This window comes from Fukomys damarensis, unplaced genomic scaffold (genome assembly GCF_012274545.1).
Source record: "Fukomys damarensis isolate Sample0158 unplaced genomic scaffold, DMR_v1.0_HiC HiC_scaffold_16, whole genome shotgun sequence".
Taxonomy (NCBI): domain Eukaryota; kingdom Metazoa; phylum Chordata; class Mammalia; order Rodentia; family Bathyergidae; genus Fukomys; species Fukomys damarensis.
In genome coordinates this window covers 128,933,251-128,950,993 of record NW_022900928.1, presented here as the reverse complement: position 1 = coordinate 128,950,993, position 17,743 = coordinate 128,933,251, and the positions used below count along the sequence as shown (strand labels likewise).

General features: G+C 53.0%; 1 protein-coding gene across 3 annotated transcripts; it reads right to left on the bottom strand.

Annotated features, from left to right (window-relative positions):
- Nucleotides 1-5,579: 5,579 nt before the first annotated feature.
- Nucleotides 5,580-17,293, bottom strand: Spata3 (spermatogenesis associated 3). 3 transcript variants are annotated; one of them, XM_033764677.1, is made up of 4 exons: nt 16,803-17,284; nt 13,219-13,390; nt 11,434-11,581; nt 5,580-7,397 (listed from the first exon to the last, which is right to left on the bottom strand). In XM_033764677.1, exons 1-3 carry the CDS (start codon nt 17,155-17,157, stop codon nt 11,476-11,478), a joined length of 633 nt encoding a protein of 210 aa, XP_033620568.1. In that variant the 5' UTR covers nt 17,158-17,284; the 3' UTR covers nt 5,580-7,397; nt 11,434-11,475. The 3 variants fall into 3 exon arrangements, with proteins under 3 accessions (XP_033620568.1, XP_010606399.1, XP_033620569.1); XM_010608097.3 differs by having other exon boundaries at nt 16,860-17,284; XM_033764678.1 differs by lacking the exon at nt 5,580-7,397 and having other exon boundaries at nt 11,470-11,581; nt 13,182-13,390; nt 16,803-17,293.
- Between the last annotated feature and the right edge of the window lie 450 nt (nt 17,294-17,743).

Sequence of the window (17,743 nt, the reverse complement as noted above, 5' to 3'; positions counted from 1 at the left end):
ACCAGGGACAGTATGCTTGGGATGCTGGCACAGGCATTATTGTTGCTGGCCTCTCTGGATGACACTGTTGGACTTTAAACTCTGTTGCAGCCATGGTGAATAATATCTGATCGACCACAGGGCCTTTGCATCACTCTACAATTCAAAGACCTTGGCAGGACCCTCTAATTGGCTAACTTCAGGTTATGTAACTATGTATTTCTCACAAGGAAGCTGGGAGAGGGAATATTTGGTTCTTTTTGCTTCCACAAACGGGTAGAAAGAACTTTGCCTCCTACCTGTCCTAAATTTTCCTCACATTTGCTAATAAAATCTGTCTGGACACTAGGAAGATTTGCCTCCTTTATTAGATCTGTGGGCCACCTGGGGTCGGCTGAGGCTGAGGGTCAGCTGGTGGGATTGGCTGAGGTGCTGCTATTTGTTATAAAAGATTCCTCCTAAATTAGGTTTCTGGTTAGTTCACCCACTAAGTTAAATTACAGCTTCTTACATGAGGACTCAAGCCGAAGGCCCCTGAGCTCAGGCCAAGGTCCATTTAACTTAACAGCAGTTTGTTACAGGTGTAATCCAGGATATACATGAACAGCCAGGGGAAGAGGGCGCGTGCGATGTCTTGTCCCCTAGGATCCCAAGCACAGGCCCCTATGTCTGTGGAGTTATGGCCCCTCCTGGCTTGTGAATGAGTCCAGCAATCCAGCTCTGGGACCCCTCCGACTGGCATTCTAATGGCGCTATCGTGCCTGGCCTAAACAAACAGGACAAAGCAAACAGGCTGCTTTCAGCAAACAGCAGCAGCTTCTCAGTAAAGAGGACTCAAAATGAAGTATATAATCTCCCCTGAGATTGTATATCGCCAAGAAGTCCAGTGACTGTCTACACACCCGTGCAGGCTCAATCTCAAGCACTTCTCCCCAGATTCTTAACCCCTTCAATACCTACATATGCCTGATTCCTTCCCAGGTTTTCTGCTGCTGTTCCTCCCTCCCAGTGTCAGCCCATCCACACGCGGGTGTGATAAACTTGGCTCTTCCCAGCTAGCCGCTAGAATCTGATTGTAGTCCCTGGTTTTAGTCTCTGCTTACTAGAATAATTTGAAAAGCCTGCTTAAGCCTGTTTATTCATGAGTGCGGACTCTAGTGTTGTGATGTGGTTGTGATCGATCAGGTCGTTGGCCCTTGGTGTCTGGGGAGGGAAGTGGGGAGTTAGGGGCGGGGACACGGAGAGCTCCTCCTCTGAGAACACCCGCCCCCTGCAGGAGTCGTCTGCGGAGCTGACTCCCAGGCTGAAGGCTGCACTCTGTGTCCCAGATGGAAGAATTCAGTCAACACATAGGCTGTTCCGAAGTCTAGCGAGAAGTGACTGTAGACACAGAGAGTGGCGTCTTCTGTCCTGACCCACTCAGGACATTTGGGTCCAACCGGGGGTACTTAGGATGCTTATCAACATTTTACTTAGAAGCTCCTTAGGATTTGCAACGCGTCTTCTATGTCTTTTTAGTTGGTCAGTATATCCTCAGGGCTTTAACCATGTAAGAAGCTTACAGAAGGTAAGTTCTTACTCTAAACCCAAGGCAGGAGGGTCTTTCAAGAACCTTTCCTCTCCTGATCTCTTTGGGCTGTAGGCCGCCCTGTTCTGGAGTTAGGTGGCCGGTGGCCAAATGTCAGAAGGAATGAGCACATTGTCACCTTAAGATGTCATGGTGCAGTGTGATCGCTTTGGGGCTGAGACCTAGAGAATGATCATAAATGGATTCTATATCAAAATCTTTTTATAATTAACCGATAGTGCATACTTGTTTTTTATTTATTTATTTATTTATCTTGAGACAGGGTCTTGCTATCCAGTTCTGCCTGGCCTTGAACTCACTATATAGCAGGCTGGCCTCAAACTCACAGCAGTCCTCCTGCCTCAGCCTCCCAAGTACTGAGATTTCAGGCAAGCACCACCACGCCTGGCTGGTGCACTATTTTGGACACACACTTCCTCCTTTGTCCCTCAGGCCCCGCTAATGTCTAACTACTTCCCTGACAACTGGATGGGACAGAGTGCAGCTTTTTAAAGAAAACTGACATTGCATGGAAGGGTCCTGCTTGAACAGTGGAAAACACAGGTTACAAAGATGTGGTATAAGATCCTATAGAATCTGGGGAAGAATGTCTTGGCAGGGGTGGGAAGGTACTGAGAGAAGGAATCTCGGTTCTTTCAACTCCGTCCTGTCTGAGGCCTGCGTGGAGCGTTGCCAGAGGGAGGGCTCTCTGGCTGAGCCCTTCGTAGCGAGAGGCGCAGTCACACAACCTCTCACTGGTTCTGCTTCTAGCCAAACCCAGAGCCTGCTGGGCAGCTGCCCACCCCAGGGAGGGAGGGGTGGGCTCCTTGGAGGCTTATATGGCCCACTGCATTTGCGTTCTGGCAGGTGGGCAGGGGTTCTGCTGTGTCCCAGTCACCGGGGTTAACGTGGCCCCACAGGGTGGCACCGAACTCGAGGCCAGCAGAGGCGGGCGGTGGACAGCACAGGTAGACACTTTGTACCTGTGAGTGGGAAAGGGCCCAGCCCTTCCTTCAGGGTCCGTTCCAGGCCAGCATTATTTCTGGGGGAGCCTTCGGCCCAGGGCCCAGTGGAATCTGGAATCCAAATCCGGCCCTGGCTCAGCCCTCAGTGGGAGCAGGGAGCAAGGAAGGATTGGAAAAGAAGGACCCACTTGGGAGAGATTTGCATTTGTAGAAAGCATTCAACAGTGGGCTTGTGAATAAGGGCTCTCTGTCTGCTGCTCCCAGAAGGAAGAGAAAGGGCCAGCTGCTTTCCCCTGCAGCTGCAGTGCCCCCACCCCACCCCTCGCCAGAGCCCGGGCTGCCAGGCTGAGCGGGGCAGGCCTTTCTCCCGGGAGTTTCCAGGGAGCTGCTGGGCAGGGGGTAAATTCCCACTGGTGGCTGCGCCAAACTGTGTTCCCAGCTCTCCTCTGCACGGGGTTGTGACCTTGTGAGGAGGTGGGGCGGGTGTGCCTGAGGCTTTAGGCACAAGGTCAGGCGCCGGGAGGCGCAGATGAGGAGGCTGGAGGTCTGTCTTCAGGGGGCTGGAACCCTGCGGTTTCGTAGGAAAGGGGAAAAAGGGAGGGCTGGCAGCACAGGTAACCCTGGTTACCTTGCAGGCTGGTAGTTTTGCATCTCAGGGCAGGTTCTGAGAGGTCTTGGGGAGCCATCATCGCTTTGGGGGAGCAGTTCAGGTTCCCTCCCCGAGCAGACGCCTCCTCTTGGGGTGGCAGCCTCAGTTCCTGTCATGGGGTAATTGTCGCTGCTTGGGGTCGGTCTGCCAGGCTCTGCTTCTCCTGGAATCCCAGGTCACTGCAGCTGTAGGCAGGGCGATGACTGGTGACATTGCTCCCCGGGGCCTCTGGGAGCGGGCGGTGCAAAAGCCATTAGACCCCACTGCAAATCCTGAGTGTCCTCAGCAATGAGTCAGGCGGGTGAGTTCAGGGCCAGCAAAGCTGGTGGCACAGATGCTCTGAGCGGCCCCACAAACGGGGCTGTGTCAGAGTCCCAAGGCTACAGGGGAGCCGGAGATCCAGCCTGCATTTAGTAACTCACTGGGCCGCTACGATCCCTGCATCCCTGGGATCATGTTGAGGCACCACAGGTGAGCCGAATCCAGGGCTGGCCTCACCGGTGGACCAAGAAACAACCGCTGATTTTATGTTTGATGCTAACGACGAGTAACAAAACAGATGGAAGATTAAAACAAAGCGCCAGTAGAAAAACAAAGTGCTTCCCAATGTGGCCTTCTTTTCCTAGAAAAGTGACCCGATACCGCCCACCTCTGTCCTTTCTCCTCCCTCCCTCCCTCCTTTCCTCCTAATCCAAACAAAATAATGTTGACCCCTTTCTATATGTCAGACACTCCCAGGAGCTGGGAAAACTTCAGTGAACAGCCAAACAGAGACCTCGGCCCTACAGCACACCATCACCGAGCTCCGTCCCTATCCCTTTTGGTTTTTTGGTTTGTTTTTTTTTTTTGGTACTGGGGATTGAACTCAGGACCTTGTGCTTGTAAGGCAGGTGGTGGAACCACTGAGCTAAATCCCAGCCCCTTTTTATTCTTTATTTTGCGCATCTCCCTAGGGTGTCCAGGCTGGCCACGATCTTATGATCCTCCTGCCGCAGCCTTCCAAGTAGCTGGGATTCCAGGTGTGCACTATTATGCTGGCTGGAAGTTTCTTAAACTAAATCCTTTCCTAATTCCATCACTGTCACGAGCCGGTGACGCAGAGCACTGTCCAGCAGTGCCTCAAACCTGAAAGAGCAGCGGGGTGGAGATGGGGCAGAGAGAAAGGAAGGACGCCAAGACAAGTCTGATCAAGGCGACGTTTATTGCCAGCAAGCATCAGCCTTTTAAAGCAAAACAACCACAAACTATTATGGGATGGGGTTACCATAGTAAATGAAAGTTCACACAGGAAAGAGCAAACAGGCTCAACAAAAACAACCACCGTGGGTAGTAGTAACCCAGACAACCACACATCTGAAGGTCAGAGACAAGAAACTGCAACTTTCAGGAATTCCACAAAGGAAACACACCACCTTTTAAACTGGAGAAACTTAACAAATATGGAGTTACTAAAGTTAACAGTACTTATAACCAATACTCATGATTGCCACAATTCCTCCCTTTTTGTTTTAAAACTCTGGTTCCATAGCAAGAAGAAGCTTAAGAGAAACTATAGGCATGTCCGAGCCTGTCTTAGGTTGGGAAAAGCATTTGGCTGTCTTACCCGTCATTGGGGTCATCTGTTTCATAGGCCTATTACATGATGAAGATTTAACAGAAGCCCCTGTCTTAGGTTGATCAGTCAAACCCTTTCCTCTTACCTGTCTTTGACTTTCCGGACCCTCATTGAAGCTCTCTTTTTATCTGAGCAAGGTAAATGCCCAAATTTTCGGAGGACCCTTCCTTAAGGGCCATGAGCGCATGTAATGTTTTGTGCTGTATATAAGCCTGCTTCTGTTTGTTTCGGAACCAATATTTTAGACTTATTAATAAAATCAAAACAATACCTCCTAAACAGACATAGATGACAATCCAAGAGGGATCAAACATCTTCTTCAGATTTTCCCAAATCCTATTAAGAAAAGTAGTACCCACCTCAAGAGGGTTAATATGTACAGAGGATAATTTATGAATTTTCTTAGATAATTGTTGGGTCAAATTAAAATATTTAACAGTCCAAGGTCCATAAAAATTTTTTTGGAGCAATTCCCTTTCTTGAGAGGCATTGTTAACCTTGATGGGTGTAACACAGAAATCAAATCTTGGACACATCACATGAATCTTTTGTTATTTCCCATAGGAAAAACAATGCCCCCAAATACATACAACACACTGATCACTGAAGCCACAAAACAGACCCCAAATGACCTGCCACCCCACTTCCCTTGGCCACCTCTGTCCTGGTACCTGACACAGAAACCTTGCCTGTCCACAGGTTGTGGACAAAGCCCACCGATGCTGAGCTACATCCTCAGCATGCCCTTAAAATTTATTCTGAGACAGGGTCTCACTAAGTCCTTAAGTTGTCCAGGTTGGGCTCCAACTTGCCATCCTCCTGCCTCAGCCTCCCAGAGTGCTGGGAATACAGGTGTGCACTTCCACACTCAGCTGGAACAGACACCTTTAACTATTTCCAATCCTGCTCTGCTCTCAAGGAGGTGCCTTGAACTTCGGGCTTGGTTCCACTTGGCTTTGGCTGGGAATGCATCTTGGGACACTGGCAAGGGCACTGTGCCACTTGCATCCCTGCGCTATCCCTTGGTGACTGGCTGTGTGGTGTCATGGTGCAGTCACTGTCCCCACATGCCCAGAGGCGCTGCCTGGGGACGAAGGTCTCCACAACACCCCTGGTGAGGCTGGGCCCTGCCAAAGCAGCTGGAGGGGCCCGGCGGTCCTGCTGGGACTTGGAGGTAGAAGAGGCTGTGACTCAGGTGTTCCCTGACTCAGGTGTTCCCTCTGGGCCTTGGCCCTGACTGTGGCCCAGCACGGCAGTCTGGCTCCCTAGATCCGGGTCGTTGTGTTCCTCTGTCGTGCAGGGAAGGCTGTGAACTGGGCCGCAAGGCCGGTGGGAGGGTGGCTGTCCTCCAGGACGTGGTGGAGCCTTGCTGGGCACTTTCAGCTGGTTCAAGACCCTGGCACCGGGAGCCGGGTAGACCAGATGGCCAGCTGCAGGAGGACGCGCTCCCTGGACCTGAGTCCGCCCTTTGCTCCTTTACGGAGCCCGTGTGCCTCTCCCATGCTGGCTTGGATCCCCATGCTGACCCATCTGTGGGCTCCACACCACACTTAGGGCCAGGGCTGAGCCCACCCAGGCTGGTGAGGATGCAGAGCCCCGGGGCCAGCTTCTACCAGGCTGGGCCCAACTCAGCTGCGGCGCTGTTTTCAATACACAACCTGCTTGCTCTTCTTTCCTGCTTCACTCTCTGATCTCAGAAGAACCTATCAGAGGCTTGGTTGTGACTGGCAGCAAATGAAGCAATCCAGTGATCGCCTGGATAAACCACCCTGCACACAAGGGCCCAACCCCAATCTCAGTTTATCCAACATGGTCTCAAGGGCAATAGCCCTTCCCGAGAGTCCACAGCCATGGGCCACTGTGCCCACCTCTTCCACTGGCCACTTTTCAGAGGCTCAGCTCCCCTGGACGTGGCTCTGTGGGCTGTTATGTGCGTGTGGGGTTGGCCTTCCACACCCCAGACACGGGTGGTTATGGCTTCGCGATTGTCTCATCACTCTGCCTGGGGCTCCTCCCCGGAGGAGGACAAAGCACAGGGGTAACAGCCTCCTGCCTCCCAGATGGGGTGGGGGTAAATACTCAGCGTCCCCCTTGGGTGGGAGTCCTCCGCAACCTCCCTGCTGCTGCACTCTCTGCTGAGATCACCTCGAAAAGGACTTCTATCCGGGATGGAAAGGCCCGTGGGCCCTGGGCAGACTGAGCACAGGCTGCAGGTCAGGCCCTTTCCTCAGACAGTGTGTGGCCCCAAGGTGCGGGCCCAGATGAGCACAAGCATGTTCTTCCTGGCCAGCGACTCCCATGAGCGCTGCCCAGAAGGACGCCTGGCTACGGGACCATAGCTACTCAGTTAAGCTTCATGATTCCTGCACTGGGACTCAAGCAAATCTAGAGCAAATAACTTGTTCTCTTGAGCTTGTGCCGGGGAAGTGGTCTACCTGGCCCGAGGCCCCGAGCAGGAGTGGTAGGCTCCCCTCTGTTTACTTGTGGCTCCAAGAGTCCCCAAGGGCCCTACACGGACCCCCCCGCCCCTGCCCATTTGTGTCCCTGAGCAAAACACACTAAAGAAACCTTTTTTTTTCTTCTATTTTGGTGACAAGTGAGATCCTTTGATGGAAACCGGATCTGTAAGAAAAACAGAATGACAGAGCCATTAGTTTAGACAATTCTCTGTGATCCAGAACACCGGTGGCTCTCTAGTTTTACACCTCCTGGGAGAGGGTTTGGCAGCTAAGATCCGTGGGTGGAAGAGTAAACTATCTGTTCCTCTTGTCCGTTCTTTCAGCCATACACAGCCACGTGGAGACCACTCTCGCTCAGGCCGAGTGACCTCGGCACAGTGCCTGGCTTCAGCCTGGCTCGTGTCGGTGTTTCCGGCTTTTTCCTCCTTCCTGGAGGGCCCAGAAGCCAAGTGAGAGCCTCGCTGGAGAGCTGAGTTGGACTGCCAACCATCAGTGCCCCAAGGGAGCCTTTTGTTTTTAATGCCTCCCCATTTGCTGAAGGGGGTGGGGAATTCACGGAGTTTTAGAAAGAAACATTCTAGAAGCGTCTTTCCCCAAATAGGCAATTTTGCCAGTGTTGTTGGCTGGTTCTTCACTCTCTGGACAGGGAACACTAGACCGCCTGCTTCCCTTCCACAGGGACTGAGCACCAAGCCTTAAACTCAAGGGGACTCAGTGCCCCCTCAGGGCCTCCTCCCAAGCCCCTGTCACTCCCTCCTGGCTGGCAGGAGCCCTGCCTGGTGTGGATGTGTGGCCCACACCCTGGCTGGGGACGATGGTCTTAGACTGGTTAAACCTAGGTGTGGTAACTCAACTTCGTCTTTACTACTGAGTCCTCACAGCTCTAGGAAACGCCTCGCTGCCCTTTGCTGTCTAGAGCAGCGGCTTTCTGGCCGGCTTGTCCTGAACGACTCTATTTTGTATAGCACCCAGCTGGTCTTGTCCCCCTAAATTGCTCCAGATGGGGTACAAAGGCTGAGGCACAACAATTCAGCCTCCAGGGCATATAAACCAGCACCAATGGCCCGGCACAGCCATAAGGCACGGACTGACACGCAGCCTTACTGTGCCAATAAAAATGACTTCCTAGGGCTGGAGATTTAGCTCAGCGCCACTGTCTGCCTCACAAGCGCAAGGTCCTGACTTGATCCCCAGAACAACAACAACAACAAAAAAGACCCCCTGGAAGCTGACTGGACCTACCAGACCCACGGTGACTCCTGCCCTGTGCTCGTCATGGACAAAGGCCAATGCTTTGGACCACAGCTCGGCGCCCTGGCCGGTCACTTTGTCTCAGACCACTCTGCTGTGCTCCCTGTGGCCTCCACCCAGGGACCACCACCAGGTGACACTGCCTGACTGCACCTGGATTCAGCTCACCACCGTCCTCCCTGCCATTGGTGCTGCCCACTTTAGAACCACAATCTGTCTGCTCTTTGTTTATTTTTTTGGTACCGAGGATTGAATTTGGGACCTTCCGCTTGCCAGGCAGGCGGCAGCACCGCTGAGCTAAACCCCCTGCCCTGTTCATTTTTTGGAGACAGGGTCTTACTGTGTAGTTCAGGGTGGCCTGGAACTCATGGCGAGCTGCCTGCCTCAGCTTCCTGAGAGCTAGGATTACTGGCATGCACCGCCATGCCTGGCTCTGCATTATGTCCGCTTTGACACATCCTGCACCCTTCTTGTAGAACCTAAATCCTATAATTAGCTCTGTGAGGAGGGATTTGAGCGTAAGAGAGTTAAGTGTTAGCTATGAGTGATAGGGGCGAGGATGGAACAAGAACTGGCGACTGCTGCGGAGGTTAGAAGTCCTGGTGAAGGAAAGCTGGTGACAAGGATGCGACTTGTGTACCTACTGGTATTCAGTGAACTCTGGCGTGGTACAAAGACCCAGATGTGTTGCTGTGTTAATGGGCTTTGGCTGGGGGTGCTTCCATCAGGGGGTGACAGGAGGACCCGAGGCCTGGTCTCAAGATGCCAGACCCACTGAGCTCGGCTAAAACCCATCTCCAGCAGCCAGGCACTGAGTAGCAACCAGGCACAAGCCCCAGGGCCCTCGGGGAAAGGCCACCCCCAGAGCCAGCAGGTACAGTTCTGGGCCCTGCAAGGCCCTGTCTCAGGTGACTCGTGGTAGGGCGGCCTGGCAGCAGCAGAGCCCACCTGGAATGGTTCCACCCACCTCCAGAAAGCTGTGTCCTGACCCCACGTTCAGGCCCACAGACAGCCCTGGGCTAAGAGCAGCCCCTCAGGACAGGAGGAGGAGGTGGAGTTGCTGAAGCTGAGACATGGCACAGGCAAGAGGGTTGTGGTGGCAATGGCCTGTAATCCCAGCACTCTGGGAGGCTGAGGCAGGAGGACTGCAAGTTGGATCAAGGCTTGGGCAGCTAAGTGAGACTCTGTCTCCAAATTAAAAATGGACTAGGGATGTCGCCTGGGGGCACTCCCTAGTACTGGGGGAAACAAAGAGATGTCAGCAATGGTTGTCCCAACCCAGACCCCCAGTGGCCACTGGCTGGCCCCTCCAAATTCATGTAATTCGGGGGACTTCTATCCACTAAGGTGACTTCCAGTCCCAGGGCTTGGGGGGCAGCTGCCCCTCCTGCTCTGCTGGTGGACACTGTCACAGCTCACAGAGCACAGAGGAAGTGGCCGTGCTCCTACTTCCATCCCTCCGTTTGGGGTAGAGGACAGGGTCTCAGTGTGGACCCCAACACTTGTAGAACAGCCTGTGAAAAGCCGCATGAGGGCACAGGTGTCAAGGCTGAGACTACCAGGCTCCTGCAGAGCAGCTGTCTCTAACGTTAGACCTTCTAGGACGAGTGGGAGGACTTGTTTATGACCAGACTAAATCTCCTTTAAAAATAAATGCATTTGCCAAGCATGGTGGTGCAAGCCTGTAATGTTAGCACTTGTGAGGCTGAGACAGGAGGATCAGGAGTTTGAGTCCAGCCTGGACAACTTCGTGACTTAGTAAGACTCTGTCTCAAGATAAAAAATTTAAAAAGGGCAGGGGACATATGTAAGCTCAGTGTGAAAGCCTTGGGTTCAAGCTTTAGTGCCAAAAAAATGAACGTCATTTGAGAGAGAGAGAGAGAGAGAGAGAGAGAGAGAGAGCAAGCGAGCTGGTTTAAAGGAAAATAAGAAGTGATATTACAAGTGTCACAGGTCACAGACCATCATGGTCTCCATTTGAAAGTCAAGGAGCCAAGGATCCTGGCCCAGCACCCAGCCCTCTGGTAGCACTGCCAGGGCTGAAAGTCACCAGCTCTAACTCCACGCCAGTATCTTTCCAACCAGCTGGCGACAGCAATACCACCAGCTCTGTCCCGCAGCTCCCACCCAGCTTGGTTAACAGGCACTGTGACTGCCCTAGTCACAGGCGGGGAAACGGAGGCTCTTAACGGCTGTAGTACTGCCCAGGCTGCAGGTGCTCCGAGTTCTACTGCAGGAGTCACTTCCTGGGTTCAGCTTTTGAGAGAGCTGAGCATCTACTCTCAGCACGCAATAGATGGTGGCCGATCCCTGCCCACTTCCGCGAGTGGTGGAGTTCAAGGGGAGAATGGAGCTGCCTTTTCCATAAAGACATGCGCTCCCTGACCCCACGCTGCAGCTGAGGACCAAGGGTCTCGCAGGGAGCTGAAGCGACCTAACCCTTGCTTCAGGCTCTGCTTGGGGGAAGAGCAAACCTGGCAGTGTGAGGCCTGCCATTTGCCTCCCAGGATCTTGCAACACAGGTGGGAAGGAAGTCAGATGATACAGGCACCAAAGAGACATCTACAGCACGACACAGAACAGCCTGGACAGGACCATGGTGGAGAAGACGGAAGGAAGGCAGAAGAAGGTGGAGGGGAAGGGGGCTAAGGCTAGGAAGGGAGGGTGGATCCCAAAGGTGGGAAAGGGACGAGCTTTCCAAGTGCGAAGGAAGACCCTGAGATAGGTAGGGGGATAATCTGGCCCAAGCCCTCTCATCCCCTCCTGGCCAGTACCCATGACCAGGGGAGCCGTCCTGGGAAGAAGGGCACAGGAGGAGGTAGAAGCTTGGCTCTGTTGCCCTGACAATGGGCCCAATATCCTCCGTGAGCATCCAGGCTACCTGAGAGGCCAGGAGCAGACAGTCCTGCCCCAGCTTTCCCTGCATGCAGAGAAGGGGCTCCTCCTACCTGCCGGCCTGCTGGGCTTGGACTGGGGGATGTCACCAGGCTTCAGTGATGTAGTAGGCAGCCCCCAGGGCCCCCAGAGCCACAGCCACAGTCCCGAGGGCTCGGAGTGCTTGAGTTACGAGGAGCACAGTGTTTCCTTGGAGGTTTTCTGCGAAGCAAGCAGGAAGGGGTTTCGGAAGAGGACTTTGCAGCTGGGAGAAAGTGGAAATTATGGGGTCCCTGGTGGATCCTGCTCTGGAGGGAACGTTACTTTCCTCCCCTGGGACATCTGCTACTCTGGCGTTAAGAGAGGGGCAGGTTACAAGGGTGGATGTGGCTGGTGTGTGCCAGGCCTGTGCCCCACAACCCTTCTCGTCCTCACAACAACCCTGGGGGGTAGGTCCTAGCGCTTGATTCCTTCCTCTGTGTTTCTTTATTCTTTTTTTTTTTTTTTTAGACATGGTCTCACTGTGTAATCCAGGCTGGCCTTGAACTCCGCATGAGGAGGCCTCAAACTCATAGCAATCCTCCCGCCTCAGCCTTCTGAGTGCTGGGATTACAAGTGTGTACTACCAACCAGTTTAGAGATAAAGAACCTCAGGAAACAACACACTACATCTGTTAGAAAGGCAGGCAAAAATAGATGATTACACCAATCATTTCCAGGAAGGCAAGTCCTGCAAAGGTAGGGATTATTTCATAGGAATGTGAATCTTAAACCAAGAGCCAAGATTTCATTCCATCCTAATTCTGAGCCTTATTTTTGCCTTTCCTCTCCCTACACTGTTCTTCCTTCTCACTTGAAGCCATGGAGGATCCCAGGATTCTTTGAGAGGACCCTCGGCCCTCCGGTGGCTGGACCTGTGGCTCTGAGGAAGAGGACAAGCATGTGGGACTGTGGGTGACACCCACAGAGCAGGCCGGGGGTGCACGGCCCTGCTGGAGACCCCAGAAGCACCCTGAGAGGCTGAGGCTTTCCTGTCACCCGGAGGGGGCTTATGATTCACACTCAGTTCTTATCACTAAATTCTTGGAAATTCCTGGACTTTTTTTTTTTTTGTACCAGGGATCGAACTTGGGATGTTGCAATTGGGAGTCAGGCAGTGGAACCACTGAGCTAAATTCCTGGTCCTCTTGGAAATTCCTATACAGGTGAAGAAGTCAAAGTTCCCAAAGATTCCAAGTCCCATGGAATTTATGAAGGAGGTGAAGTTGCTGTGGCTGTTTTCCTGTTGTTTTTGTACTGGGGATTGAACCCAAGGACACATCCCCAGCCTTTTTTTTTTTTTTTAATACCAGGGATCAAACTCTGGACCTTGTGGTTTCAAGGCAGGCAGCAGAACCAATGAGCTAAATCCCCAACCCACCCCCAGCCCTTTTTAGAATTAAAAAAAATTTTAAGACAGGGTTTTGCTAAGTTGCTAAATTGCCTAGGTTGGGCATAAACTTGCAATCCTCCTGCCTCAGCCTCCCAGAGTGCTAGGATTACAGGTGCATGGCATCCAGGCAGGGAGTGTGTTCTGAGGAAGGAGGTATTCTATAGGGAAAGGAAAAGCGAACTGCCAGAGAAGCAGGTCCCAGCAAGGAAGGAAACAGGCACCTGTCTGCACAGGTGGGTAGGGCCCCCAGACGGCAGGGCAGGTCCCATCCGAAAGGGGCCTGCCTGCCATACCCCAGAAGCAGCAACTGGAAGGAAAGCCTTTTCTTTTAGCCTGTTGTCCCCACACGACTGCTACCAAGGGCTAGAGACAGAGCCTGGCCCTGTGAACCTTGAGCCCCAGGCGCCAGCCCCTGCAGCCCGGGAACCTGTAGAAGGTGAGGAGGTTGGGGAATCCTCTCCCTGGCATGGCCTGCCAGTCCCGGGGCAGGAGGACGTCGAAGATGCGGCTGTGGCAGAGCCCCAGACGATGCCAGCAAGCGGAGCTGCCTGGGCAGGCAGCGCAGGAGCAGGGCCGCAGGCCCGCAGGCGTCACAGACCCTGGTAGACAGAGAAGGGGAGAGATGAGGGACAGACAGGAGGACAGTTCTGGAAGGCTCCCTCACAGCCAAGCTGCGCTCCTGGTTGTGCAGCAGCAGGGTTACCATGAAAACGTAGAGGGTTTAAAGCATCACCCGGGATGCGGCATCCGACCACCCAAGCTGGGCCTCGGCCCTCCCACGATCCCTTCCTGAACATGGGAACATAAATGACGTAATGACCACTTATACCGCACCGTGCCCACACTTCTGGTCACCGCCCACCTCGAAAAGTGGGATATTGTCAGTCTCCTTTTACAAATAAGGAAACTAGGCTCAAAGGATATAAGGGTTGTGCCCTGACGGCAAGCAGATTGCCCAAGTTGACTTCAACTCAGGATGTCTAACTTTGCAGTCAGTGAAAACGGGCCACGAATTTGGCTGGAGGCGACACACACAGATGACTGCCCACCCATGAGAGGGGGCTTGGAGACTCCTGGCAGGGACGCTGCCATGTTCCGTTCATGGGGGCAGGGTTGATCCATGCAGAAGACAATGCTGCTCTGGTCTACAGTCCTGGAAAACTTCTCAAAGGAATCTCTCATTTCTGTCCTCAGGGCAGAATCCCAGCAGAACGTGGAGGTGGCGCCTCCTGCTGCCGGGAAGGAGGATTTCTGGCCGGGAAACTTCCTGCTATAATCAACCCAGCTAGTGGGGGCTGTAGATCCGCAGAGCCCTGAGCTCTTGCAAACTCTGCTGGGGGACACTTGCCTTTCCTGGAATGAGGAAGGAAGGGATTCCCAAGGCGAGCATCTTTGTTTCCCTATTTTTAGTTTAAAAATTTAAAATTGATAATTTCCAGACTATAAAATTCACTCATTCAAGAGCGTTGAGTGGCTTCACCACTACCTAAATTCAGGACATTTTCATCTCCTAAAAAGTAAATCACATCGTCCTTGGCATTCCCTCCCTGGTTCCTCCTCCCTCAAGTCCCTGGCCAAAAGAAGTGATCTATTTGGGGCATTTCAGATGCAGATACAAGGAATCATGTTGGAGGGGCCTGGCTTCCTCCATTTAGCCCTGTTTTTTAAAGTTCATCTAGTGTGTATTTGTACTTCACCCTTCTTATTATCAGGTAGTATTTCACTGCATTTGCTGCACTGTGCTGTTTTCGGCCCAGATTTTATCCATCCGTCCACTGATGAGCACTTGGGCGGCTCTCACTTTTTGGTTATGATGCTGTGAACATTCTTGTACAAGTTTTTCCAACTGGGTTTTTAATTCTCTTGTGTCTGTGCTCAAGAAAGAGTAGCACTGCTAGGTCATAAGGCAAGTTTTGTTTGTTTGTTTGTTTGTTTGAGGCAGGGTCTTACTACGCAGTTCAGGCTGAACTTGAACTCACTATGTAACCCAGGCTGGCCTTGAAATGAAGGTGAACTTCCTGCCCTGGCCCACGAGTGCTGGGATTACAGGTGTGCACCATCATGCCTGATGACAACTCTTTAACGTTTTGAGGAACTGCCACTTTTCCAATTTTTGTCAGTAGCCACACCATTTCAACGTTTCCAGTCTCTTCACATTGTTAACACTTGAGATTGTGCAATTTTTTCTTTTTCTATTTATACTGGGGATGGAACCCAGGGCCTTTGCACAAGCACTCTATCCCGAGACAGGATCTTGCTAGGTTGTGCAGGCTGGGCTTGAACTTGTGATCCTCCTGCCTCAGCCTCCAAGAAGCCGTAATAGTTGTGCACCACTGTCCCGTTGTCCCAGGCTCTACTGTTCCTCTTTTTGATGCTAGTCACCTTAGGGGGGACTTATCTTTGTTTGAGCTACCATATTTTGCACACAGGCAGGCTTGGTTTTAGAAATTACTTCCTTTATTTAAAGGCCTTCTGCCTGTATTTCTAACATTCCTTCCCATTCTGGCTCAGAGGAGGAAAATCTCCCCTAAGAAGTGCAGGTGTCCACCAGGGTCACTGCCCAGCCCTCAGTGAATTTGCTTTGTTTCCTCCTTGAGTGGAAACTCCTCCTGGGACTGAGTCCCATGCTGTCTTTACAAGATTTGGGAATGAAAAGTTTGGCTTCCCACAATCCCACATCCAAAGGACGCTTATCTCTGTGTACCCAGAACTATAGCCACATAAGCCGAGGACCTGTGGATTCTTAGCCATGGAAACCTGTTGTCATGGCAACCCTTGATTAGTGCTTTCCTCACTACTTTCATTTGTTCTGTGCTCTTACCAGCCCAGTGGGTGTGGCCTGCTCAGGGCCACAGAACCACCCAGCACTGGCTTGGGCAGAGGCAGGAGAGGCTGTGGGAAGGATGTCTTCCTCTTGGGGAGACCGCTGGTCTCCTGGAATTGAGTGGCCATGCCACTGGACTGCTCCAGAGTGAGCTGTTTGTCTCCCATGAGCCTCAGTTTCTCCACCTATAAAATGGGCACATGGACAGTCCCTTCCCTATAAGGCTGTCAGGCGAGAGGATGAACTTCGATGGCAGGACACACAATAAATGCTTGGCGATACAGCAGGGAGTAGGTACCGCCATGGGGAACACCAGAACAACACTGCCTGCTCCGACTCTACCCGAGTCCCCTCCACGCAGCCCAGTGCTAACTCAACCTCTTGGTTACCCAAGAAGCTGGGACCCATTTTCCCAGATAGCCATTCCCTTTTAGGGAAGATCTGATAGCTGCAAAGCTTTTTACATTGGGCAGAAATCTGTCTCTGGAGTTGCCAAGTCAGCAAATAGAAATGCGGGACAGTCCTGCAACATCTGGGACACGAGTACTGAAAATGTATGTATCTGAAATCAAAGTCCGGCTGGGAATCCTGTTTGAAGATGCAGTTCTTTTTTTGTGTGTGTGTTCCAGGGATCAAACTTGGAACCTTGCCCTTGCAAGGCAAGTGGCAGAACCACTGAGCTAAGTCCCTGGCCCTGGGAATCCTGTTTGTATTCATCCACTCTCTCCATGGGCCCTCAGTCAGACTCCTGGGGATAAAAGGGCCAAACTACTCAGTCTCAAACCCGACTGACATCCCGTAACTCCTGGCAGACAGACCTTCACACACCTCGGTTGGTTCTCACCTTCCCGCCCCTTTCTCCTCCCTTGCCCTGGACTGGTTTCTTCGGTCTTGGCTGTGGGGCATCTTTGACAGCCCAGGAGGACGGCCTGATGAAGACGGAGTAAAACAGGTGGCCAGCTCGTTTGTTTTAAACTGTATACTTCTATAGAATGCATCCTTACTGCTGGCTCCTAAGGGGCCAATACTGCCACAGAGCCAAGATGAAGGTTCATAAAAATATATGCATGGCTCTCTTCAGTGAGTCTTGGGATGCTGAAAACACACAAAACCCAGGAATCCTGGTCTTTGGCGTCCAGATAAAAACAGAAACCTGCACGTCACAGGCACAGCTCCAGAACACATACCAACGGCGCACCGCGACCCCGAGCGGACCTGGCCTGCCAGGGTGAGAGGTCGCGCACCTGCTTTCCGGGGCGGCGCGGCTGCTTTGGGGCTGGCGGGGGAGAGGCTCCCGGAGGAGCGGTGCGTCTCGGGGGCCGGTGCCGCGGGAGCCTGGGCTTCCTGCCGAGGCGGGCTGGGCTCCGGGCGTGGATGCGGCGTGCTGGGCTGCGGGTGCGGCTGCGGCTGCGGCGTGCTGGGTTCTGGGCTCCGCTGCGTGGCGTCGGAGCTGGGCTGTGTGCTGGAGTCCGAGCTGGCCCGCTGGGTCAGGGACTCGCGGCGGCGCCTGGCCTCGGCCTTTTTCTTCTTGACCTTCTTCATGGTGGGACCGCCCGGTTACACTTGGGCCTCCATGGAGCAGCCTGCTCTCTGGCTCCCTCCCGGAGGGGCCGACCTGCCCTCCAGGTGCGGCTCTGGCCTCTGACTGGACCCAGGTCTCGCAGGGCAACGTGCAAGTCATCCACACCCCCGCTGTGAGGTCACAGAGGCCAGGGCGGTTCCTGCAGCCGTAGCTCCAGAGAGCGGTGTCTGCAGGCCCACTGTCCTTCCTTCTCCCGAGCTGCCGGGATGGGCAGAGGACACAGCCACCCCGTCCCTTGCAGGCCAGGCTGAGCCTGCCAGGGGGACACTTGACAAGCAGGCCGCAGGATCTGGGCCCAGGCACCGCCTTCAGGTTCCTCTTCCCAGTGTGCTGCTGATCTCCTTGAACTTCCCCTTTTACTGGAAGACACCGGGGATGGGACACTTGGCTGTCTCCGATTTCCAGACACAAAACCAAAACCCCAGAAGGGCCGGGGCTTTAGCTCATGCCGCCTGCCTCACAAGTGCAAGGACCCAAGTTCCATCCTGGTAACAAAAAAAAAAAAAAAAAAAAAAAAAAAAAAAAAAAAAAAAAAAAAAAAAAAAA

Excerpts from the sequence above, each read along its gene's own strand:
- Spata3 (XM_033764677.1), bottom strand. The coding sequence starts at position 17,157 with ATGAAGAAGGTCAAGAAGAAAAAGGCCGAGGCCAGGCGCCGCCGCGAG. Across the intron at positions 13,391-16,802 it reads GGGGTCGCGGTGCGCCGTTG|GGTCTGTGACGCCTGCGGGC; the intron begins GTATGTGTTCTG and ends TCTGTCTACCAG. Across the intron at positions 11,582-13,218 it reads AACCTCCTCACCTTCTACAG|AAAACCTCCAAGGAAACACT; the intron begins GTTCCCGGGCTG and ends CTTGCTTCGCAG.